Raw genomic sequence first — 26,109 nt, 5'->3', positions numbered from 1 at the left:
AAAATCTAGTGAAAGGCTGACTAAGCAGGCCTCAGCAAGGACAGGAGCTAAAGCAGAGTGACCACATGGACATTCTCCAGGTGTCCCCATTGGAGTGTCACCATGAAGAGTTTGCTGTCCTGGTCTCACTCAACTCAAGATTCAAATTACAAGTTATCTGGTGGTCTAACGGTTAGGATTTCTGCACTTTTACTGCTGTGGCCCGGGTTCAGCACCTGGTCGGGGAACTGAGATCATACAAGCTGCACAGCACAGCCCTCCCCCCCAAAAAAGATTCAAATTCCAGAGAGAATGAGTCCAGTTGGCCTCATCAGAGCCAATCCTCAATGACAATTCACATAAGACTACACACAATGCAGGAAGATTTGCTCCTTAAAGGGAAGCAAATGTGTATTACCAACAGAAGGGGTAAAAGCTGTGGGGCTAACAGAAATGGCAGGTGTCTACTGGACTGTCGTGATTCTAGCATTTAAGCATGAATCACCAGACCTCAAAAGGTAGACAGGCACTATTTTGGATCACTAGGTCCTCTAGCTACCCACTCCTGCCATCCCCCGATTGGAGCTGTGAGATGGCAGGGCAGTGTCTTTGATGAATGCATTCTCAAAATCTGGTCAGGACAGGTCTGGCCCAGGAGCTGAAGTGGTTCTTAGGAGCCGAGGGAACCTGGGGCAGCTGGAGGGAGACCGCCTGAGCAGCAGAGGCTGCTGCAGAGACGCCCTCTGCTTAGCTGTGGGTGTGTCTGTGACCTGGTCCTGAATATGCCACACCTGGAGCTCAGGAAGGTCACCGAGTCTGGTGTTCAGCTTCAAATCTGGAGTCAGCTGGTTGATCACATCCAACTTCTGTCAGCTGATTGTTAGTTCTAACTATCTTTTTGGCACATCTGGCCGACGTGCTCGGGGAGGTTATAATTTTATTTTTTCCCTCCTTTCACAGTTTCTCCTTGCCTGAAAAATTGGAATACATTGTCACCAAGTATGCTGAGCACTCCCATGATAAATGGGCCTGTGACAAGGTAGGGATTATCATCCAGCCAACAATTGTCATGGGGGTAAAAATAACCAGCCCAAGAACATTAAAGGGTTCAGTCCAGGAAATCTGCCTGACGCATCTAAGTGACAGACTTGCCATGCCAAGAGCATTCATTATTTTTGAGTGGCCATTTCCCAAGGATGGTGGAGATCGGAGAAATAGGTGGTGGCAGCTGCTGGTGCAGCTTTTCTTGTCTCTCAAGAAATTGATTGATTCTGGGAGGGCTGCTATCTCCCTTCACGTTGCATTTCCTGGAGTTGTTGCTCAAGCACATGCTTATGTATGTTTGACATAAATGCTTAATGTGGGGCCGGAAGCTTTTATTAAATTTTTTTTTAATGTAGTGTTAGGAAAGGGAAAACTGAATGGAAAGCTTTACTCTCATGTTTTGCCAGCAAGCTGAATTTTGGTCTAGGGAGGACACCCATCTTCCCGTGACAGGCAGTGCTGGAACTTCCAGACTGTCCCTTATTAATAAGCCCGTCCATCTGGTGTTTAAAATTCTTCACCACATGAGGTCAGGCTGCTTAATACGTTTAATTGCTCTGTCAGCCCTTTAATGCTGGCAGACAAAAGGAGAGGAATATGCCAAAGCCATCCTGGAGTACTGTAGGCAGCCAGTTAAGCACTGGCGCCATTGCTCAGCTGCAGTTTACAGCCCAAAACGGTGGACCCACCTCCACATCACAGCCGCAGAAACCACCTCCCTGGCCACACGCTGGATGAGATATAGCTTGAAGCCTGGCTCAGCCTCTGTCATAAGCTGGGCTCAGCTCTGATTCTTTCCTGAGCTACTGTTTGGGCCTCATGACAACAACGATCATTGTATCTGTAGAGTGGGCTCATGATTCTAGAACAGAGGTTGGCATGCTTTTTCTATGAAGGGCTAGATAATAACCATTTTAGGATTTGTGGGCCAGATAGTCTCCATTGCAACTACTCATCTCTGTTGTGGTGGTGCAAAAGCAGCCTTAGACAACATGTAAATGAAGGAGTGTGCCTATGTAATACAGTAAAAACTGTATTTCTAAAACAGGGACTCAGCTGGACTTGGCCCAAGGGCTTTCTATAGCTTGCTGACTGTTGCACTAGAGCATCTGTGTTTTCTCAGCACTCCTCCATGTGCCCATCTGGGCAGCTTTGACTTAGGGACAGGGACACCTCCATGAATCATCCAGTGCATCCCTAGGTCACGTGCGGTTTACCTCTTTAGTCACTCCTGAATTTATATAGTTCTCTCTGTCCAAGCCGTGGTTTTAGACCAGGCTGCACTCATCTTTTGCCCAGACAATGTGATGACCTTTCAACTAATCTGCCCATGTGCATTTTCTCCAGTCTGCTCTTCATGTTACAGACAAGCAGTGGTTGCAGTATGCAAGTTTGGTCAGATTCCCCCAAATGGATCATGTTCTCCAGGCCAGTCCCGTTTCCTTGTTAAAATCCCTTAACAGCTTCTAACTATTTTAATGTAAAAGTGAAAATCCTTTTTGTGGTCTGAGAGACCCTGCCACCATCTCTAGCCTCATATCTCTCCCCTCACCCTCTGCCTTCCAACCACATCCCTTTTATTTAGGCTCATTCCTTCCCTCCCTTCCCTACTCCCATCTCTCTCTCACTCTCACTCTACATAAGCCTGGATCCACCCTGTCTGAGCCAGGTACCCATCTGTACTCATGTGAAAACACCATTCATCAATTCCTCCTTCAAAATCTGTCCAAGTGTGAATTCCTAGGATGCCTCTTTCCCAGATTTCTCAAATATAGGCCCTCTTAGCACCTTGCTGTTTTCCTTCCCAGTATTTTTAGAGCAGTCTGATATGGTTCTATTCATAATAGTTATCCATTTATATACACCAGTTATGAGCTATGCATTTACTGATGTGGTATTTGATGAATCTCTCTTTTCCACTATCCTGGAAGCTTCACATTTGCTCACTGTTGCTAGGTGGGCATTGATAATCTGACAAGAAGATTATTTTCCCCTGCCTTCAAGGATGCACAGTCTGTGGGGTCCTTGAACTAAATGAACCAGCTACTGTACAGGTTGTGCTCTGCTGTGATGGGCATGAGCACAGGGTGAGAGCATCTGGAGGAGACCCCAGCCCAGTAGCAGGGGGGCCAGGAATGCTTCCTCGAGCTGATGACATGTACAGTATGTGATAGAAAACATTGTTCAGACACAGGGGAGCAAGTGCTGTGTAGGCTGTGGAAGCAATGGGTGCAGACCCTGAGAGGCAAGAGTGTGTGGTGGCTTTAAGGAAGTTTGGTTCAACATTGTGGAGTCACAGAGTAGGGCAGGGGAAGAAAGGCAGGACACGAGCCTACAGGAGCCAACAAGCTCTTTGCTGCAGCCAAAGAGGCCAGAAAGAGCTTGGATTTTTACTGTGATGGCAGTTGCGAATCAGAAAATTTTAAAGCAGCAGAGTGCCCTGATCAGAGTTTTTTATAAAAATCACCTGACAGTGGTATTGAAAATAGAATCCGTGAAAGATGGCAAGACTAGAGGCAGGGAGACCACATAAGAAGCAGATGCAGTAATCCAGGTGAGAGATGATGGTTGTTTAGCTGCTAAGTCATGTCTGACTGTTTGAGATTCCATGGACTCTAGCCTACCAGGCTTCTCCGTCCATGGGATTTCCCAGGCAAGAATACTAGAGTGGGTTGCCATTTCCTTCTCCAGGGGATTTTCTCAGTCCAGTGATCACAACCACAACTCCTGCATTGCGGGTGGATTCTTTACCACTGAGCCACCTGAGAATGCCCAAAGATGGTTCTTATTGTTGAGTAGCTAAGTCATGTCTGACTCTTTGTGACCCCATGGGCTGTAGCCCACCAGGCTCCTCTGTTCATGGGGTTTCCCAGGCAAGAATACTGGAGTGGGTTGCCATTTCCTCTTCCAGGAGAGCGATGGCAGCCTGATCCAAAGCACTGGCAGGAAAGTGAGGGTGAGGCAGACGATAGATCTGGGAGGTTGAACACATGTGAACAAGTACAGAGTGAAGGGGATGTTGAGGAAGGCTCCCACATTTCTGGCTTGGAAAGTGAGTGTAAGCTGATGCTGTTCATGGAGATACAGGGAACCCAACAACAAGAGCCATTTAGAGAAGTGCAGTGCTGGGTTCTCTTTCTGACCTGTTGAGAGGTACCTGCAGACATCCAAGCAGAGCTCAGATAGGTGTGGAAGTTATGGATCTGGATTGTGGCTACCGATTTGGTATTCATTTACTTATGGACCAGGGCCTAGGTTACATACCCCCAGGGACAGTGTGCCCTGAGAAGGGACACAAGCTTGAAAAACTCCACATTAACAAGTGGGCAGAAGCAGAGACTGAGAAAGAGCAGCCATAAGTCTCTGGGCTCTTGAGGTTATGAAAAACAGACTCTGACTTATCTCTGTATCCACAGTGCCTGGGACAGAGTCTGCAACTTAGTGTCGTAGACATTCAACGAGTGTTTGTTGAATGACTTTTGAAATTTGTCAACTTCTATGATTCTAGGAAACATGCCTTGCTACAGTTTTGCTCTGAGGTTGGCGGCCAAGGGGAGCAAACCAAATTAGTTCCCTCCATGCCATGGCCAGTAGGTCCATTTCTCACAACCATTCAGCCTTGACACCTGTCCTTGCCTGTGATTGTGACACATTGACCTGAAAAGCATTGTTCTTGGGTCTTTTGAAGCATACTTTCTGTCTGTAGTGGGCCTGAAACACAACCAAGTTAAGTGGAGGGGACAGCCACTAAAGCAGGAAGAAATAAAGGAGCAGGGTTCAAAACTCAGGGGGCAGGGAGCCTGACAGCCTTAAAAGATCAATTAGATATTTTGGGGGGAAATTTCCAAGCTCTGTCACATTCCATTATTCCATTTGTTTAGTGAAAATAGAGGCTGGGCTGTGGGTCACATAGCAGGGCTCTCAGGGTACCAAGGATATTTGAACTGAGAACATTTCTGCAGAGTCAGAGTGGATGGAAATATGGAATTTCCCTGGATGAAAATGTGAAGACCCATCCATTGATCCGGCCTTTCAAGACATTAACCGAGAAGGTAAGAACCACTGAGTGGCCATACTGGTTTCCCTTCCCCAGGAATTGTATCTGATGGCAGAGGAGCTGAGGGCACATTCGCAGTCCAGCTCCTTAGAGACTTTTCAGGACCCGAGAAGCTCCTCAGGAGCTGGCCTATGAACCATGGCCCCAGGACAAGCTTCGAAGAGCCCACTGGAGAAAGAAACACTGGTCAGCACTCAGAAGCTGGACCAAAATACATTTTGTGGTTCACTTGGCAACTGAAATAGGAAGGACTTTTGTTAGATTATTTGGGGGATTATTTTGTTATATTTTGGCGGGGGCAGACATGAATTCAGATGGAAAGGACTTCCAATCACAAAGGATGAAAGGAACAGAGAAGAGAATCCCCAGGGAAATATGAACAGATCTCATAGTTTGGTTTGCTTTGTTAATTATGAAATTTGGTTCAGCTTAACTCAGAATTCCTATCTTGCCATCAGTAAGAGTTCTCTGCAGGCTTTAGATTTACTGTCACAGGTAAAGGATGATATGTATATCTTTATACATAAAGATATAAAATTGTGTATGGCTCAAAAGAGAATTGTAAATCTAAGGAAATCTATTTCCCAAGCTCAGAGGAGAACTTTGTGCAGACGCATTTTGACATGCGCCATCTTAAACACCTACCAGAGCCCAGAAGTCACTCTTGAGATAAAGGGGCGGGGCCCAGGCAGGTGAAGCTTGCGCAGTAAGCACTGCCTGGAGGAGGCAGAGGTGGCCGTGCTGGAGGGAGTAGGGTGGGGAGAGGGGAAGGGAAGAGTTCATTGTCCTCGTCTTGCTTCTCTTTAACCACACACTGTGGGTAATGTCTGGCACATTCCCCCTAAAAGCCAGAGACCGTAGCGTCTTTTACTTAAAAACCTCCAAAAGGCTGATGACATGTTTCAGATGGGATGCTGCAGAGGGCATTTTGACCCAGTGAGAGGAAGCCTGAGCCAGTCAGCCCCCTCCGCTGTGGGCTCCAACTTCTTTTCTAGGAGACAGGCCAGCCGGAGTGCTGGAGCTTGCCCTACCCAGCTCTTCTGCTCCAATGTTCTTCCAGGAGAAAGAAATTTATCGCTGGCCTGCCAGAGAGTCCCTGAAAACCATGCTGGCTGTGGGCTGGACTGTAGAGAGGACCAAAGAGGGAGGAGCTCTGGTTCAACAGCGGGAAAATGAGAAGCTTCGAAGCGTGTCCCAGGCCAGCCAGGTACGACCATCAGGCCCAAAGGCCAATGCTGGGCCAGTAGAACCCATGGAGAATCTGGGAATGCTCTCCCCAGGTAGCAGAGATGAGGCTCACCATCCGTGAGCCCTGGGAGTCTTTAGGGACATGCCTTTGGCCGCCGGCATTGGGGATGCTGACAAGAATGAGTCTGCCTTTACTTCCCTAGGGCAACAGCTACAGCCCTGCCCCTCTGGATCTCTCCAATGTCGTGCTCTCCAGAGAGCTCCAGGTCAGTCTTGACGCCTTCAGAACAGCATAACTTACTTTCTAAAACCCCTCAACTACAGGGCATGTCAAACTCCAAAGAGTTAAAGAAAAAAACAGAAGGGAGAGAATGCCTGAAATATCACCACTGAAATATCAAAATTAGGGAGGGCTACACGGAGCAGAGGCCACTCATCCAAGACAGCAATGGTCAGAGGAGGTGAGGCTTTGCGCTTCTTCTTGGGACATCGAAACAGGTCATAACTCACTAAGAGGAAGAACAAACAGCAAGTTCCTGTTTCAAAACCCAAAAGAGAACTTATAACAGCCAGGAGAAATAACTAGTAACAAAACCAATAACAGCTAGGAGAAAACCTATGGGCCGCCCCTGGGTGGGGGTGCTGGCCTGGTCACAGTGGGTTCCCCCAACCTGGAGGACAGCTGTATATCCCGTGGTGGATTCACTCAAGTTGCCTGTGGTGGTGCAGACGAGTCATCATTGCAGGGTTTCAGAACTTAAAACCACGCAGATGAGATTAAAAGCCCTAAGTTCCCTCCTCCCATTCCTCTCTCGTGCACATGTTGGTGACTGTGACTGAGGCAGCTACTCCTCAGAGCGTCTATCAGACCAACCCTTTGTACCTTAGAGAAAGTTTCTTTCCAAAGTACACCCTTCATTCCAGGTCACTATTTTATGAGCCTTATAAAAATGAGTTCTATTTGAGAAGTCTCATTTTTGCCCCAGTTTACTCCATCATGTGGCCATTTTTTAGTTTGCGAAGCTAAAGGCCTTGGGGGATTCTAGATTTTTGCTTGACCTCCCATTTACAGCTCGCTTTCTCAGGTCAGGAGTAAGACACTCAACTCCTGTGACAAATGAAGTGCCACCAGTATGTAGTTTGCAATGGAAATTTGTGTTCTCTCAGAAATGCATCAAACTGCCAAGATAATAAGTTACCAGGGAAGGACCAAATTAGAAATTGTTTTCTGTGTGTATGGGAAGATAGAAAACTAATGAGATGCATAAGCCCAGACTAATTAATGACAGGAGATACTCAGCAATGTGTGGTTAGCCTTTGGTGGTGCTGTTTCCAAGGCTGCCTGAAATAGCCTGGCAGATGTGAACCCATTTTTCTTGCTTGCTTTCTCTCTGACCGTCGTCTCCCTGGTGGGACCCAGGGGATGGTGGAGGTGGTTGCTGAGAACTATCACAATATCTGGGCCAAGAAGAAGAAGCTGGAGCTGGAGAGCAAAGGTGAGCTAGGTTCACAGCGTCCCCCGCAGAAGGTGAGCTGGGGGGCAGGTGTGTCTTCCCAAAAGTGCCAAGAAAGAGCCAAATATTTTGTCATCTCTCACTTTACTGACCCCAGGTGGCGGCAGTCACCCTCTTTTGGTACCCTATGATACCTTGACTGCCAAGGAAAAGTTCAGAGACCGAGAGAAGGCCCAGGACCTGTTTAAATTCCTCCAGGTGAATGGCATTGTGGTTTCCAGGTAAGTCGTCTTCCAGGTGATGTTATTGGGACGGGGACAGGCTGGTGTGGTCTCTCCTGCTCTAAATATTTAATCACCTGCCTGCATAGCAGATCAGAGTAAGGACAGCAGTTGGGTCTTTTGAAGTAGGTAAATGTTTTGGAGCATGAAGCCCTCTCTTCTGTCATAAATAAGACTGGTCGATGTCAATTTCTAAAAAAATCAAAGAATCATGACAAATTATACATACATACCTTAAACATTTAATTTTAACTTAAAACATACAAATATGCATTCTTTCACAAATCTTGTACTGTAGGCCCCAGACCTTATTTTAGTTTGTTGTTTTATTGTTTGGAATTATGAAGCACATCCATAATGCATCCTCAAACATCTGAAACTTGGGCTTCCCTCAAGAGCGGTGAGAATTAAGCCACATACAAAACACTATAAGTGCAGCATTCTAGGGTGTTTTTTTTTCGATTTCCTCTCTATGTTTTACAGTTTTCTTACATATAGTTCAAAAACTCTATATTTGGAAACTTACAATTGCAGGTCTTTGTACAACATGCAACCTAGTTCTCACAGAATCATCAGTTCTCTTCACACTTGTATTCTAATGTTTTCTGTAGTACTTAATAAAATCCCATAATAACAATAGCGACCATGACTGACATCAACAACCCTCAAAAAAAGACTCAGTTCCTGGGGGCACTGAATGAACCATAATTTCTGAAGATTTTGTCTCAAGCTTATGTTGATCAGAATCATCTAGATGAAGGTTTTAGATGAGGATGGTCTGGGCTGCTTAAGTCTTAAAGTTAGAATCTGTTTTCCTGCTGGTCAGGTATCTGCAGTGGACTGTGCTTGCCAAGTCCTTTGTAGAATGAAAAACAAGCAAGTGTCCCATTCTGATAAGCCAGTCCTCCTGAAAGAAATGTCTGCCAAGACAGCTGCTGTTTCTTTTGGTTTCCTACAGAATTTTTGCCACTGAATGGCAGAAACCCAAATAAAATTCTATACAAATATTTCTATTGTAGCTCATATGAAAAAATAACAAAACTTATTTGCCGTATTGTTGAGTGGAAAAGGTCAGGCAGCAGGGGATAGCCCCTGGGGAAGCCTTTGAGGAAAAACTCCCATCATCATTTTAATCCTGTTCTTAATGCTGCAATGCCTGCAGACTGTGGTTTGCCAATAAATAACTCGCTCACAGAAATGAAAAATTCCTCTTTATGATAAGAAGGAAATTTAGGAAACAGGGAGGAAAGGAAAAAGATCACTGAATTCAGCAAACATATCCCCTTAGCAGCTTACCCTGTGCCAGAACCTATGATGGGCACTTGAATATACCAATGAGGAGGCGACTTCCTGTCACCAAGGAGAACCCCTTGGTTCCTGCTGCCCACACCTCAAATCTGCCCCATCCTCAGCTTCCCCGTCACTTGATGACAACCCTTTCTTCCAGGTGCTCAAGCCAAAAACCTTGTCTCTTCTCTTTTTCTTTCAACTCGCATCCACTTCTTTAGGAAATCCTGATGGTTCTCCCTATAAGATACCCAGAATCTAGCCACTTCTCACCTTCATGCTGTCACTATCATTGCCAAAAGGGCTTCCTTCGCACACTCCCTATTTCAACCTTTGGCCTCACAGTCAACTTTAAACCTAGCAACTAGAGTACTCCTGTTGCAGTGTAGATCATAACATATCATTCCTCTATTCAAAACTTGCAATAGCTTCCCATCTCAAAGCAAAAGCAAAATGCTAAGGACAGCCCGTGGCATCCTAATGATTGAGCCCATTGTCCACCCCATGCCCCTCTGAACTACTTACTTTCATTCCATTCACACTGGCTTCACTCGGCATGCTTGCTCCCACCTCAGGACCTTTGCACCCTCACTCCCGATTCCTTGAAAGCTCTCTCCCCTGATGTCTCTATGTCTTCACCTTCCGATGTCATCCTTCTAGTAAGCCCAGCACTGATTTAACACAACAGTCTGCTCACCCCCCACTTCAGGCACTCTTGGACCCTGTCATCCTTTAACTTTAGTTTTTCTTTTATTCACAAAACTTATTAACTTGTAGCACTCCATACACTTTATGTTTTGTTTTATGTAGTGTTCATGTCTGTTCATAGCTGGCATGTAAGTTCCATGAACACAGGGGATTCTTGTTTGCATCTCTGCTTTAGTCCCATCTCAGCATTTGTTGAATGAATGATGCAGATCTTTCTGAAAAGTCTTTTCAGAAATTATTGTAGCTCAGATGTTGCATTCTCATGGAGGCAGGTTCCAGATTCAAGGGGAAATGAGTCAGATGGTGAGTCATATCACTAAGCCAGAAAAACCATTAACATTTGGAAAACAGAGTTGACACAGGGAAAATTGCTGATGCACTGAAGTCACATAGTTGTCTCTGTTCCCCCCTGGGGTTTACCCATTTCCAACCTAGAGGTATGAAGGATATGGAGCTGGATGCCTCCTCCATGGAAAAGAGGTTTGCCTATAAGTTTTTGAAGAAGGTTCTGAAATATGTTGATTCGGCTCAAGAGTTTATTGCCCATTTGGGTAAGTATCATTGTGAAATATCACAAAAATGTGTGCTTCTCGTAATATCAAAAAGAATTCGATATTCCTTTTTCAAGGAAGGATGTTTTCATGCCATAGTTGTTCATGATTCTTTTAGGCATATGGTTTGGGGAAGGACACAGTGACTGAGATATTCCCCCCCACACACCCTACATTAAAAAAAATCAGCTTTGTCTTTGGTTTTCCTTCTGGATTTGATTGAATCATTTGTCATTTTTAATATAATTCATCCTATTCTAAGTGTTCCATATTTTTGCTTCATGGCTCTGAGATTATGACTCAAGCTCTCATCACTAAGATGGTGAAATGGGTGGTGATACTCTAGAGAATTGACACAAAAAGTAACCAGCTCTCACAATTGCCAAGTACTTTGTAAAATATTAGATATTTTATAAAAATCAAATGGCCTTTTCATGATGAAAAGCTGCTCTGTCTCTAAAATGCTGTGACTGTTTTTGTTTTCTTTGCTCTGGCCAACTTTGTGTCACTTTTGTCTTTGTAGAAGCCATTGTCAGCAGTGGGAAAAATGAAAAGTCTCCCCATGACCAGGAGATCAAATTCTTTGCCAAAGTAAGTGAGCCTGTGCATTTAACTAGATTACTTTCTCCTTGGCATCCACACAAATTAGGGTACAAGTTACGCAGATTCAACAAAGATACTCAAAACTATAGTAATGGCTTTGATAATACAGAACTGTTTGTTGTGCAACAGTCCTGAGGCAGGTTGGTGGTTCAAGGAGGTGGGCAGCCTGCTTTGCTCCATGCCATCACCCAGGGACTCAGTCTCTTCCTCTCATGATGTTCTTCCATATCCTAGAATATGATCCCTGACAGTTTGGTCCAAACAGACACAACTGTACCACATCTCTGAGAAAGGGGGAAAGGAGGGGGAGGGAAAGCTGTTGTTTTATTAAAGTTCCATCCCAGTGGCTAGAACATAATCATTTTAGCCTCAGCTAGCTGCAAGGGAGACAGGTAATGCATTTTCTAGCTGAGTGACCCCATTCCCAGCTAAATTACAAGGGTTTTTACAGCTAAGAGAAAGAAGGGGAGAGTGAATATGGAAGCTAGTGAGCTGTCTCAGCCACATAACCCTAGGCAGAGGACTAAATGCAAGTGAGGACTTGAGGTGCCCATGCTCTGAGAAGCAGAGCCAGGATACTCCAGGCTGGTGGTGCTAGCCTATTCCTCAAGTATACTGTTGAATGCCATGCCCAAGAAGCCACATCTGAGTGCAGGCTAAGTACAGGACACCCCTGAAAGTGTTGACTCAGGGCCCCATGTGCACTTCTTTGGGTGCTTAGTATCTTGCTCTATCCCTTTACATGTACCCAAGACCTCTGGTTACAGGAATGGGGGGGAAATGTGTTGGAAACTGAGATCCACAGGATAGTGTTTCCTGGAAATTCCAGGACCAGTGTTCAGAGGCTTTTTGCTCACTGAGAAGGAACTTTTTCAAAGGAACCAGAGGAAGGACTTTTGCCAGCTTCCTAGAAGCTAATCTCTAGTGGATCTTTCAGTTCATCTCTGGTGGATCTTTCAGGTTCTCCTCCCGCTGGTTGACCAGTACTTCACCAATCATCGCCTCTACTTCCTGTCCTCCCCTCTGAAGCCCCTTAGCAGCAGCGGGTATGCCTCCCATAAGGAGAAAGAAATGGTGGCCAGGTGAGTCTACAGAAGAGAAGGTCATGGTGCTGATGTGATGTCCATGAAACCCCAGATTCCTGGAACTTAAATGGTGAATCTTTTGGAGAAATGAACTGTGGCCTGACAATTGGCAGCTCAGAGGTTTTCGTTGTCATCTTTTTTCTGAAAGTGACTTTATTCACACTTACCTGTGTATTATTTTGGCAGCCAAGAGAAGTGTACTGTTTGTGGGTATCAGTAGGATTAGGGAGTGGATTTATATACTCAGATCAACTTCCATCCTGAAATATATTTAGAAAAAGGCAAAGGTAATTCTGAAGCTTGGGAAAAGCAAACACACAAAATTGAGAAGAAACAGGTTAACACTGTTTTCAATCCCATTCTTATCAGGTTTTTAAAGATTAAATTGCTTTTAAAGAATCAGATTTTGCAAGTCCTGGGATGGATAATCTGAGATTTGAAATCTAGTATGGCATAATTCAATTTAAATTCCTAACAGGAAACAAATTTTAATCAAAAGTGTCAGCTTGCCTTCTCATTCCACTAGGTGTGACATGGGGATGTCTCAGCAGAACTGAGAACAAAGCGGGGTGCTTCATGATCAGGCTATGAGGTGGATCCTACCATGCCTCAGGTTCTCTCTGTATTTGATTTATGATTGACAAAAGGATGGGTTAGATTTCTAAAGAGGAGAGAGTTAAGGACTGCAATGAAAGCAGTCTGTTCACCCTTTCCCTAGCATCCATTGATGGTGAAGAGTGTACTTTATATTTTATAAGGACCTAGCCATCGACTATCTTGGGAGGATTGTCTCAGCAGTGAGCTCAATTTTTCATATGCACAAATAATCGCCCACTTGTGGAAGTATCTTTGTGAAACACTGCAGTGCTTTAATTTCTAAGAACCACCCAGGTATTATGATCTCCATTTTGCAGATGAGGAAACTGAGGTTTGAGCAGATTCCTTCCAGTGCCTAAAGTGACCCCAGATAATAAGTGAGAGCAAGAATGAAAGCCCACCCCTCTTTATCCAGGTCGAGGGCCATTTTCTCTATACTGGAATTACTTCGTTTACTGCTATTTGTTAAACAGGGAGAAGCCCATGCTGTCAAAATGAGATGCATTTACAACCAGTTACCGACCTAAGATTTCCTAGATATTTCCACAACGCACTAGTGTATTTTGTAAGAAGGAAAATGAGGTGCCAAGTGAGATATTCAGATAAGCCAACAGAGGGCAGGTGTGTCTGTTCTCTTCATCTATTTTTCTTAGATTATTAATTCATGGAAATGTAACATTTGTTCAGCCAGGCACCATTTGTCATGGCTGAAATACAACCTGGAGCTGATCAGCCTTGCAAATAACTTTCAGATCCGTCAGCATGCCTGCCGCCCTCCCACAGCCGTGGTCGTATCGGTACTGAACACGCTCCCACTTACAGACCCCTCTGGTCTGCAGCCTTCACCCATGCCCCGCCTCTTCTGCATCTGATGCCATGTGTCAATGCTTTCCAGAGTCTCTCCCCGGGGATCTCTTTATCACCTTCTAACTCTGAGATGAGAGTGAGGTGCCTGGGGATGCTGTACCTCATAACTCTGGGCAAAGAACAGTGCTTCTACTTAAATGGTGAGCCCCATAGGTGACCAAAAAAGAGGGCCTTTGGAAATTTCAGGCCGTGGCCTTGGCGTGCCTGAGAGCACTTCTGACGGCAAGGGGAGCCACATTTGTATCAGAATCAAACAACACAAGGATCTGCTTTAGCTCTAAAAAATGTTGTTTGTACAGAGTGGGTCCGCTTGGAAGCATTTTGCCAGAAATAACTGAGTTTATCAGCCCCTAATTCTGCAGACTAAGAGGGTCATGTGATGAGCCTCTGCCTACAGATGAGAAAGCTAAAGCACAGAGGAGTGAAGTGGCTTCATCATGACAGCCAGCTAGTCCTGGCAGACACACAGGACTCATATTCCTCCAGGATCCCTGCCAACTCCATGAGTTTTCATCAGATACATAACTCCAAAAAAAAAAAAAAAAGAACACCCTGGGAAGAGAGAAAAGGCCCCAGTCCATATTTAATTTCACACTTGCTGGCTTCCAAGTTTCTGTTAACTTATTCTGAGCTCTCCTAAGCTCTATGCCAGGGTTTCCAACTTATTTCCACTGCAAAAACAAATGACTAACCAGGAGAGACTTTGGCTCTGGTTTCCAGTAGGCAGCCCAGAAAGGCTCAAGTCATTCACTGAGAACCATTTAGAAGTGAAGAAGTTTTCATTCCCACCAACACTTGGATGGATTTCTTCTTCATTTGATCTTCCCACAAAGACTTCTGCCCTGTGTTAGAGCATGAGTTCCAAGACCATGGGAAGGACTGCAACTGGATCTCATCTGAGAATCCCACAGCCTGTGCTGAGTGATTTTATTCTACGTTCCCTCTTCCTGTTCCTCCAGGAAGGACTGCTCTCTGAAAGGGTCGCTAAGTTCGTGTCTAGCTGTGCCAATGTCAAATAATGTCAGCATTCTCAGCAATCTCCTCCAGCAACACAGGTCAAATGATGGCCTTAGTGCTCTAGAGGAGGGGCCATCAGGAGAGTGTTCAGAAGCATCCATGGGCTCTTTGCTGACTGCACAAGGCACTCTATTAGGCACTGTGAAAAGTAAAAGAGTAAGACACAACTGGACTCCAAAAGGTTCCATAGTAGAAAATATGGGTAAAAGCATGGAATAGGGTCAGAAAAACACAAAAGCATGGCAGGTGGGATCTCCTAGCTTCAAAGACATGGATCAGACAGCAGATGTAGGCTGTAGGCTAATGGAAATGACAGAGAGAAGCCATTCCTTGAAATGTTTCTGGTGCAATACAGTATTGCCCATACCTGAATCTTTAACTTGATTCCAATCCCACCATCTTGCCCACCTCCCAACCAAGGCCTCACACCCCTCACCCAGTAAAGACAGTAAAAATGGCTTGCAATCCATTGCAACAATGGAAAAACCCTTCCAGAATCCTCCTTTATCCATGGATGTTATCCAAATGAATGTTTTTGGTACTCTGTAACAAGAGATGGTTTGCAACAGCTGGCTCATTGCAAAATATTGTAGCTGTTGCAAAAGGATTGTTTTCTGTAACATTGCAGATGCCTGCAAGGTACCTTTCATAATTCTCCAATGAGACAGGGGGAACGGCAGGCATGTTTTCCTAGTGTGGTCCAGGGGACCCTTTGAGGGGAACACAGTCTGTCTTCTGGGGAGGGGGCATTCTGTGCACTTTGTTTTGCCATATGGGGGGTGCTGAGGGATGAGGTTTAAATGGGTCTGCCTTGAATCTCTGTCCCTTTCCCACTTGCATTTTTTTCTGCTTCAGCCTGTTCTGCAAACTCGCTGCTCTGGTTCGACACAGGATTTCCCTCTTTGGTAAGAGAAGTATTGCTAAAGGCTGCATATCCTGTGATTACCCTGAACTCATGTTTTGCCTTCATTTGTGGCTCCCTAAGACAACCTGAGCCTTAGGACTAAGGTGTCACCTAAATTTGCCATAGAAAATTGGGCTGAAGCATGATAAATGACCTCTGTACCCCTCAAACAGCTCAGATTTTCCACGCCAATGAATGTTTTAAGCTTTGCCTCTAACATCCATCACAAAGCCATGTGTCAGGCCGGAGATAAATGCCTTGGCCCCAAACAGAGCCCTGGCACTTTGCGTGTTGGTGGTTAATTATGCTGGGCTGTGGTTTGTGCATATTGAGAAGATTGGGTTTAAATGATAGGCTGAATGGCTTGGGGAGTCACAGGTGATATTTTTGATTTTAGGGAGCGATTCTACAACAATGGTGAGCTGTCTTCACATCTTAGCTCAGACACTTGACACAAGGTAAGTGTGCCCGGCATTTTCCAGTAGTTTCTCAGGACTCCCCCTCTGACTTGTTCTCCTCACTTATTATTGTGCGGAAGAGGAGACTCGCCACCACTCTGCAGGAGCTGGGGAGGGAAGGGAAGGCAGAGAAAAGATGGAAATCACCCTGATGTCAGCACGCTGTTTCTCAGCTCATGACGGAGAGCCACTGTTGCAGCAGACACTGAATGCCGAAAGCTGAGCATTTGATCATTCTTGTCTTCTCTGACTGAGAAGTTCATCTTTCAGAAGATAAAACATATAACGTGGCAGAGTACCACTTTGTACCTAATTCTCCACAAAAACAGTAAAAGCTGTCTGATGGGTGGTGAGGCCGTAAGGATCCTGGGAGAGGGACTCATAGCACTCTGAGTTCAAAATGGCCAAGGAGGGGACGTGATTACCAAAAGATCAAAGACAAAGATAGATTCCAGCCTGAAGGTGGCCTGAGGGTCTGGTAGCAAAGATGGCTGAACAAGAAAGGAAGTCTTCCTTCCTTTCATGTATTGGACTGGCCAAAAAGTTTGAGTTTTTTTAATGAGATGTTATGGATAACATCTATGTATATAACATCAGGTGTATATGTGTGTATGTGTACATATATTATGGTAGTATAAAGTATTTGATGAGATCAAAAGAGAGGCAATGCAAAGAACTGGAGGGAGCTTTCTTTAACAGACACGTTAAGCAGGGCTCTTCGCAAAGTCAGGAGAACATGCTTCCCAAAACCCAAGGCAGAACAGAGGCAACACCCTAAAAGAGTGGCCAGATGATGAAAACCTCTGTAAACTAAAAATGGTTTAAAAAAAAAAGTTAAGGGCAAGTAAAGGGGATTTCCAACTTTCTGAGAGAAACATGTTGTAGAGGTACTAAACCTCTTAAAACTCTTGTACATGTTCAGTGGTGTCCAACTCTTTGTGACCCCATGGACTGTAGCCTGCCAGGCTTCTCTGTCCATGGGATTTCTCAGGCAAGAATAGTTGAGTGGGTTGCCAATTCCTACTTCAGGGGATCTTCCCAACCGAACCCGCATCTCTTGCATCTCCAGCATTGGCAGACAGGTTCTTTACCAGAAAGACCAGTTCTTTACCAGTACACCTGGAAGGCCCAGAAGTACTAACACAGCACAAAATTTGCAGGATCAGACCAAAGCATTCCAGGGGTGCAGTTGGGATGAGGAATCTTTATTCCCAAAACTTGCAAAATGCCTTAAGAGCAGGTTTTCTTCCTGCAAAACTAAACAGAACACAAGTCAGTGTGTTTCATAGTCATTCCTGAGAAAATCTGAGGAAGATGGTTTCTAAGTACTTACAGGATAGGAACAAGCCTCACTGACTTTATTTCCTTGTTTTTATGTTTCTGATTGGCTAGATGATTATCGTGAAAATGCTGTAGATAAAAAGCATCTGGCCTTGTAGCAAGCCTGTCATAATCTTGTGAATAAGATGTAGAAATATGGAAACTAAAAGATAACTGATAGGCTTTGTTCCAGTTCTGAGTTTTACAAGATAGTTTTAAGGGAAAGCCCCAGATACCCGTAGCTAATCTCCATTCCCACATGGTTTCTTCGGTGGTCTGAGTAAGCTGTTTTAAAAGGGGGTGACTCTTCCCTCCCCTCTCCAAGCTGGAACATCCCTACAAAGTGATAGAAACCTAAGCTTCAGTTGATTTCATTCTTTGTCCTCTTTTTCTAAGGGGTCCTGCATCACAGGAGAGCTAGTATTTCCAACTAGTCCTTATAAAAGTTGCTGAGCCCATGGGGAGCTGAAGAAAAGTTCCCTCTCTGTCCTTTTAATTAGATATTTCCAGAAGAATGTAGCCAGCTGCAATATTATATAGATAGCAGGTGACCAATATCAGTTTCTCTCTAAGTCGTCCTGTCCATTCCCTAAGAGTTGATCAGTGTGTAAGTGTAAAGTGTAGACAGCAACTCAGAGCAGTACTACCAGTATATGTGTACGTACTCAGTGATTTCCAACTCTTCGTGACCCTGTGGACTGTAGCCCGCCAGGCTCCTCTGTCCATAGGATTTTCCAGGCAAGAATACTGGAGTGGGTTGCTATTTCCTCCTCCAGAGGATCTTCCCAACGCAGGGATTGACCCTGCATCTCTTGCATCTCCTGCATTGGCAGTTGGATTCTTTACCACCATGCCACTTGAGAGTCCCAAGAGTTGAGCAGTCATGCCCTCAAATCAAGCATGCCTTCCAGTTGCTGGCCCATGCTTCAGGATTCTGTGATCCCAGTTTCTTTTTGGATGCTAATAACTACTGCAGTGACAGGGGTGTCAAATGTCTGCCTGGGTTGCACTGAAAGTCCCCAGACTCAAGAAGGCAGTTGGCCAAAGGTTCAGGTTATGCTTCTGGTTTTGAACATTGTTTGCTTATAGGACGGTCATGAAGTCAGGCTCAGAGCTGGTGAAAGCTGGGTTACGGGCGTTCTTTGAAAATGCAGCGGAAGACTTAGAGAAGACCTTGGAAAACCTGAAGCTCGGCAAGTTTACCCATTCCAGAACGCAGATCAAAGGCGTCTCTCAGAATATTAACTACACCACGGTGGCTCTGCTCCCCATCCTGACGTCCATCTTTGAGCACGTGGCTCAGCATCAGTTTGGGGTGGACTTACTCTGTGAGTTGACCTGCCATCTGTCATGGATTCATGTGCACCCAGCTGCAGATCCTTAGGAAGTGTGTGATTTATTCCCTTAGGCTGACCTTCAGGGCGGAGTAGAGACAACCATTCCACACTTTTTCCTTCTTAAAAAAAAAAGGAGTAGACTCTTGGAGGGGAAGAAATCTCCAAATTTCATTTTATAAATATTTCACCTTTTCCCACTGCTACTCAGGACCAGAGTTTTCCACCCACTGGTTTTGCTCTCAGCCATTGTGTTCTCTCTTAATTTGAAAAGATTATCTGTGAAATCTGTCAAGAGATACAGGTTTGCTCCCAGACACCAATTTTCCTATTAAGAAGCTTTAATTTATTCACTGTATATCAGGAGCAAAGGAAAGCTGCTAACATCCCAGTATCTGAGCCGCCAGAAGAAAGACCGTAGTTGGTTGGTTTTACCTTGCATTTAGTACCATGTTCAGCCCTCTTATTCTGCCACCAAGCTTCAATTTCACACTGTAAATGGTGGCACATGATTGAATTAGTTTAACCAATGGCCAAGAGCTAAGGCTGTGTCTTCCATAGCCCTCAGTAGTGAAAATCAGTTATTTCCATGGGGTTACGGGGAGAAGTAGGGGAACATCCAAACTCATTATTCTGTGTCATGGAAACAATACACTTTCTTGTTGAAAAATAAGAAATTAAACTAGTTTTTTTTGTGTTAAATTAGTTCCAGCCTTATTGTGAGTTCCATACATTAATAGAGGCACATATCCTGCCCATTAAATTCTGAGTGCCTAAGCGAAAGATGCCCTTCCCTTGAGAAACATGGCAAAAATCATAATACAATTGAATTACCTTTTGAAAAACATGTATCAGAGAAGCTGGGACAGGTGGACATGAGGTATTTTGCTCTGTCTTGGAAGAAGTAGGGACATTGTACACGTCTCCCTGGAAAAGGAACAAAAAGCTCACTCAAGCTTCAGATTCTTTACATTCTTCCCTTCAAAAAAAGGAAATAGTGCTCTGGATAAAATTTGACTGCAGTGTCTCCCTCTAGTGGAGGGGAAACAAATACCCACATGGAAGGACTCACTGGTCAAATGATTCCTTTCCCTGAGAAGCTATGTGATCTGTATCCGGGGTTCCACAAAGGACCTGGCGTGGCACAATGGAGGGTGTTTTCCTTTTGGTGTTTTCTCCTCCAGCTCAGCAACTGCCATTTGAAAAGAGAGGGGCTCTATTTGTTAAAAAGAAAGAAAGTGAGATCTTTGGCTCTTTGGTGAAGCCAGCGTGTTTTCTGTTTGCAGAACCTTGCTGTGTGCAGGAGGTGGACCTCTGGGGTTGATGCACAAGAATGACAGTTCTTGTTTGTTCTTTTCAGTGGGTGACGTGCAGATTTCATGCTACCATATACTGTGCAGCCTCTACTCCCTCGGGACAGGAAAGAACATCTATGTTGAAAGGTAATGAGTGAGCAAAAGAGGCTAACACGTTCGGGCTGAATGTGTTACTGAAGTCTTTAAACACTTAACAATAGCATCTTTCCAATCCAGCAGAAGAAAACTGCTCACTGCAATGGCTTAGTGATTTTGAGCCTCGGGTATGAAATGTTTATGGCAGTATATAGAAGTGTTAATGAGGCTTCTAAGATGTATGACTTCCGTGGAGATGGCTGGAGAATGTACGTGGCTGGAGGAGCCATATAGCCAAACTAAATCATGTGCTGGTGGCCAAAAAATGTTGAAGAAACGTCTCTTTCTTTATAATCACAGCTTTCAGAGAGCTTCCAGAGTTCCTGTGGTTAAAGCTTGCTGAGAAGCTCAAGGGATGTGAGGCGGTTGCTTTAGTGTTTAATGAGTTTCTATGTGATACAGCCCTGGACTTTTACCATTCTTGGCTGTCAGATTAACTATAATTTTAAACAAGTCCACACTTTGGGAACAGAAATGCTACTCAGTGGTCTTGAATCTGAACAGGCTGATTTTCCGAGGTGTTTGGGTTCCCACTCTGCTCTCTAATCTGCCTGGAGCAACGGAGGCCTTAGGCCACCCCTTGATTTTCAGAATCAAATGTCATGTGTTGTGTGATTCTGTTTAAATCCATGGAGAAGATTAGAAGGATAAACACAGTGTTAGCCAAACTCGAGATGTAGACTTATCCTCAGAAGATTTTTTTTTCCTTTTTTTCCTTTTCAAATAAGAAAACTGGAAAGAATTTGGTCTGTGCTTAAAATTACTTAATCTAAACATCCTGTTGATATCCATGATCTGTAGACCTCCTTGATTTATGATCCTTTATCAAAGAAACCAATGATAAATCCCTGTTTCATATCTAAACTTACATAAATTCTAATTGCAGTTTCTCAATAAAGCAAAAAAAGACTCTGGCTCCTTCAAGAACTCAGGAACTGATGACTTGAAATCATGTGCTAATAACCAGAGCATGTTAAAAAAATGTCTATGTCTTCCTAATTACAACTTTTAAATAGCTTCTAGAGTTCAAGAAATTAATTGAAGAACTAACAGCTAATTTATTTTGATTATGAGTTTAATTCCTTAGAGTTACATAGCTTTCCTTATTGTTTTACATGAAATATAGATAAATAGTTTTGTCCTTTAATAGGAACTGGGCAGACAAAAGTTATAAACATATTTTATACCAAATCAACAAGAGAATTAAAATTTTTAATATTTAATACAGAATTTCATTTAGGTAAGGTGTCTTTACTTTCATTAAGCATTTGTGAACATTTTCTCAACATCTTTTCTTATTCTCTTGGTTTATATGTATGTACGTGCATGCTAACTTACTTCAGTAGTGTCCAACTCTTTGCTACCCTGTGGACTGTAACCTACCAGGCTCCTCTGTCCATAGGATTCTCCAGGCAAGAATACTGGAGTGGATTGCCATGCCCTCCTCCAGGGGATTGAACTTGCATCTCTTATGTCTCCTGCATTGGCAGGCAGGTTCTTTATCACTAGTGCCACCTGGGAAGATCCTTATATGTATGTACATGCGTCTATATGTATATGTGTTTTTTGGTACAATTTTTTGAAAAGCTTCTGTATTACTCTCTTTTGTGTTTTTTTTTTTTTTTTAAAAGAGAAAGGTCAACTCTGAAATGTCAGACCAGAAAAGAGACCATTCTTCATATGACTTTTTATACTTTATTCATATACTCATAGCACTGGGAATATCAGTGCCTGTGTTTTATATTCCACGCAGGTAGAAAGCCAGCCTTGAAGAAGCACTTGGATCAAGTCTGCCCCTATTGTCAGTCTGTTAGTTAATGAAGCAACTAGGATATAAAGATTTAAAATCTTCAAGTTGTGATGCTGCCACCGTTAGTGACTTTTATTTATTTTCTATTGTATTGTGAAAGTAAGACATACTTATTTAAAAAAAAAAATCAAACAGTACAGACCTATGTAAAGTTAAAAGTCTGCCGCTTTCTTCACCCCAGATCACCCGCCTAGTAACAGTTTGGTATATACCATTCTAGATGTTTTTCTACATGTGTACATTTTTACACATGTTAGGATCATAATATTGCTTTATAACTTTGTTTTGTTGGATGAAGCTAAAAACTGAATTTCTTTAACATACAATTCATATATTTCTAATTTATCGTTAATTAAAATAATTATTAATTCTCTACTTTTAAAAAGATTACCAAGTTTAGTACATTTGCATTTCTGGCACTTCCTATCCTTTCTGCCTTTCATTTTTGGCTGTATAATTCCTTATAACACATACATTTTACCCTGGAATATTTTAGGACTAATATTCCTTGAGTTGTTTACCTTGGTTTATATTTAAATGATTCAGTGTGTAGCCAATCCTTCTGAATTGCGATTTGTTCATTCTAAAACTTTTGATTTACCTCTTGGGTGGTCAGATTCATCTTATGTTGTTGTTTCTGTAAGAGGGCTTACTCTTGAGTGTTTGCATATTTTGTAATATCATCCATCGACTTTATATGTGAACAGTTTCCATGGTATGAAATCCTTGGTTCATAATTTTCCTCCCTCAGAAGTGTACAGACTTTGCTTCTCTGTGGCCTGACAGTGTGTATTCCCGGGACCCAGTGATTTGCTCCCTGCACATGACTTTGCTGCTGCTCACTGGGTTCTTTCTTTGGTCTTGAAGCTCTTTCACTTCCCTGTACCATGTCCCAGGGTTGTCCTTGCCATATCAACCCCTGCGCTTCTTCTCAGAACTTAATACACCCCCTCAGGTTCCAGAATTGGGTCTTACTTTATTTAATGAATCTTCCATTTTATTATATTGTTGCTGAGTTTTTTGGTCTTAGCTGTTGTTCAAGGAGGGAAATTATTTGTATCTATTGACTTTTTCCTTAACCTTCCTCTCTCATTTTCTTTGTAGTAACTTTTAGCTAATTGTTCTTTTCTGAAACTTTTGATTTGGTCTGTATTTTGCAGTGTGAAGTTATCACACATTTTCTAATCTCAGCATAGGTCTAAATTTCTCCTCAATTTTCCCCCAGCTCTTTTGGGTTTTAGAGGGGAGAAAAGTATAGTGAAACCTACCATTTCTTTGCCGCATTTTATTAAAGTTTCTTGGCTAGCAAACGTCTATAGCGTTGCAAAGGAACCACTCAATATTTGGTTTCCAACTATAGTGTGAATGCATTGTAAATAGAAAAGATTCCAGACACCTCCATGATAGGGTTGATTGTGAGGGGAAAAAAAAGTCATTGAAACAGATTAGAGACCTTTTGGGGGGAATATTTTCTAATTGAGGCTAGACTGAGACAGTCACTGACAGGTAAATTTTCAGATACAAAATGTCAGAGTAGGATAAAGGCTTTTACCATGTGTATTTAAATGCTTAACATTCTTTAACTTGAATATATTTTGATTGATTTTATTACTATTTATTCATTTGGTTATATTGGGTCTTCATTGCTGCAAGCAGGCTTTCTCTAGTTGCAGTGAGTGGGGGGGCTACTCTCAAGTTGCAATATGTGACCTTCTCATTAAAGTGGCTTCTCTTGTTGAACAAGGGCTCTAGAGTGCAGGCTCAATAGTTGTGGCGCATGGGCTTAGTTGCCCCAAGGCATGTGGTATCTTAGTTCCTGGGAACCTGTGCCTCCTGCTTTGGCGGTGGATTCTTAACCACTGGACCACCAGACAAGTCCCTGCTTTGATTAATTGATAGAGCATTTGATGGAGATGGATCAAGAAGACTAAGTTTGGTAATTGACTACATTAAGCACTGAATCTCCATTTTATTTCAAATTAAAACTTTGTTTTTGCCTTCACACTTTAGAGATATTTATATCTGCCTTCCTGCTCTGCCCCCTTTGACGAGTTCTTCCCTGATCAAACGTTGCTCTCCCCAAATCGCTGAGATCACTGGTATTGCTGTCTAGAACCTTGCCGTGCCTCCACTTTCTGCCCCTCTGCTACCTGTTGCTTACTCTCTTTTGCATCCTCTGGAATTTACACAAAGGAACTTTCAAAATTGCAAAGCACCAGATATGTGCAGGCATAATTATTATTTGTACGATGACTTTGTCTTGGCCTATGTCCTTGATGATAGACTGTTGAGAAGCAGGTCCCAATCTGTGGAAAAAAAGTTGAGAGACTGACTTAGGAATTAACAAAAACTGAAATACAGATTGAACTGAAAGGGAATGAGGAGAGGGAGGGATAAATTAGGAATTTGGGATTAAAAGATACACACTACTATGTGTAACATAGGTAAACAAGGACCTACTGTATAGCACAGGGAACTATTAATATATTCGGTATCTTGTAATAACTTATAATGGAAAAGAATACACACACACACACACAAGATCACTTTGCATTGTACATCAACTGTGAAAGTGAAAGTCACTCAGTCGTGTCCACCTGTTTGCGACCCCATGGACTGTAGCCTGCCAGGCTCCTCTGTCCATGGAATTCTCCAGGCTAAAATGCTGGAGTGGGTAGCCATTCCCTTCTCCAGAGAATCTTCCCAACTCAGGGATTAAACCCAGGTCTCCCGCATTGCAGGTGGATTCTTGACCATCTGAGCCATACTTCAATTAAAAAAAAAAAAAAATTGAAGTCTCTTCAGTCTGTCAGCATTGACCAAGTACTGTTATATGAAAAGTACTGTTCTTGGCAGTAATAACTGAGGGGGCTTGCAGGGAGAGTGCGTTTCTCTATCCAGTGACAAACTCTTCCAGTATGCCCTTTGGTTGCTATGGAGCTGTTTCTGTAGCCCTTGCTCTGCTTGGTCCACACCCACAATGCCCCCTGGGGGACGCTAATAACCACCGGTATTTTAGCAGCCAGTTTTGTCTAGCTCAGTTGGTCTTGGACCTGGAGGCGCAGGTCATCCCTCTGGTATTTCACAGCCAGGAGCATTAACTGGCAGACTTCTGGGCTTTTACAGAAAGAACTTTTCTCAGTGAGGCCAGCACTGTTGTTTCTCCCTCCAGCTTATTAGCATTGTTATGTGCTCCAGATTAGAAAATGCCTGTGGTGAACTGGTAGAGACTCAGTTTGTCAGTAACTAAATATCATGCTTGTCCCTCTCCCTCAAGTCAGGGAGTCAGCATAACACCAGAGAACAGTCTGTTGCCCCCAAGGATTGCCTTTCATCAGACTAACTCTAAAAATCCACTTTTGGGAGATCATAACTAATTTTGGTGAGTGAAAGAGAAGAGAAGTAGTATGGATCAATTAAAGTAAAGAGTTCCTTGGACTGCAAGGAGATCAAAACAATTAATCCTAAAGGAAATCACTCCTGAATGTTCATTGGAAGGATTGATGCTGAAGCTGAAGTTCCAATACTTTGGCCACCTGATGGCGAAGAGCTGACTTATTGGCAAAGACCCTGATGCTGGGAAAGATTGAAAGCAGGAGGAGAAGGGGACGACAGAGGATGAGGTGGTTAGATGGCATCACTGACTCAATGGACATGACTTTGAGCGAACTCTGGGAGTTGGTGATGGACAGGGAAACCTGGCATTCTACAGTCCATGGGGTTGCAAAGAGTCAGATGTGACTGAGCGGCTGAACTGAACTGAACTAAGTGGGTCAATTTAGTACCAAGACAGCCCAGGATCAGCTGTATCCTAGATTCCTCTCCCTGCCCCAACTAAAAATTTGCTCTCAGATTTGATATTACCCCTTGTCACATGAAGACATGTGGCTCTTCATGTTCAATGTGCACAGGCCTTCACTCCAATCAGTTGTCCTGAGGGTTGGCCTTTCCACCACTACCATGAGCTTAGAAAGAAGCAAAGGAGTTGGAGAAGAAGAGGTGTTGAGGAGGAGAGATGGGGAACAGGACTGTCCGGGGCCTGTTCAGAAGTGAAGGAGCTTTGCAGAGCTCCCTGGAGAGAGCCTTGGTCTCTGCGGTCACCCCAGCCCCGCCC

At 43.6% G+C, this 26,109-nt stretch overlaps 1 protein-coding gene across 1 annotated transcript in view; it reads left to right on the top strand.

Moving 5' to 3' along the window:
• Positions 1 to 26,109, top strand: part of RYR3 (ryanodine receptor 3) — a 555,495-nt gene that overhangs the window by 450,510 nt on the left and 78,876 nt on the right. The window contains exons 52-64 of the mRNA XM_081507033.1: positions 940 to 1,018; positions 4,986 to 5,075; positions 6,141 to 6,287; positions 6,472 to 6,534; positions 7,689 to 7,764; positions 7,880 to 8,003; positions 10,434 to 10,549; positions 11,073 to 11,140; positions 12,113 to 12,234; positions 15,574 to 15,623; positions 16,020 to 16,080; positions 18,490 to 18,728; positions 20,095 to 20,176. Coding sequence (XP_081363159.1) covers positions 940 to 1,018; positions 4,986 to 5,075; positions 6,141 to 6,287; positions 6,472 to 6,534; positions 7,689 to 7,764; positions 7,880 to 8,003; positions 10,434 to 10,549; positions 11,073 to 11,140; positions 12,113 to 12,234; positions 15,574 to 15,623; positions 16,020 to 16,080; positions 18,490 to 18,728; positions 20,095 to 20,176 — 1,317 coding nt within the window. The remainder of the gene's footprint in view (positions 1 to 939; positions 1,019 to 4,985; positions 5,076 to 6,140; positions 6,288 to 6,471; positions 6,535 to 7,688; positions 7,765 to 7,879; positions 8,004 to 10,433; positions 10,550 to 11,072; positions 11,141 to 12,112; positions 12,235 to 15,573; positions 15,624 to 16,019; positions 16,081 to 18,489; positions 18,729 to 20,094; positions 20,177 to 26,109) is intronic.

Source organism: Giraffa tippelskirchi, chromosome 7 (genome assembly GCF_054371585.1).
Source record: "Giraffa tippelskirchi isolate mGirTip1 chromosome 7, T2T-mGirTip1v1.2.pri, whole genome shotgun sequence".
Classification (NCBI taxonomy): Eukaryota; Metazoa; Chordata; class Mammalia; order Artiodactyla; family Giraffidae; genus Giraffa; species Giraffa tippelskirchi.
The sequence above is the reverse complement of the archived record's forward strand: the minus strand, read 5'-3'. Positions and strand labels throughout refer to the sequence as shown.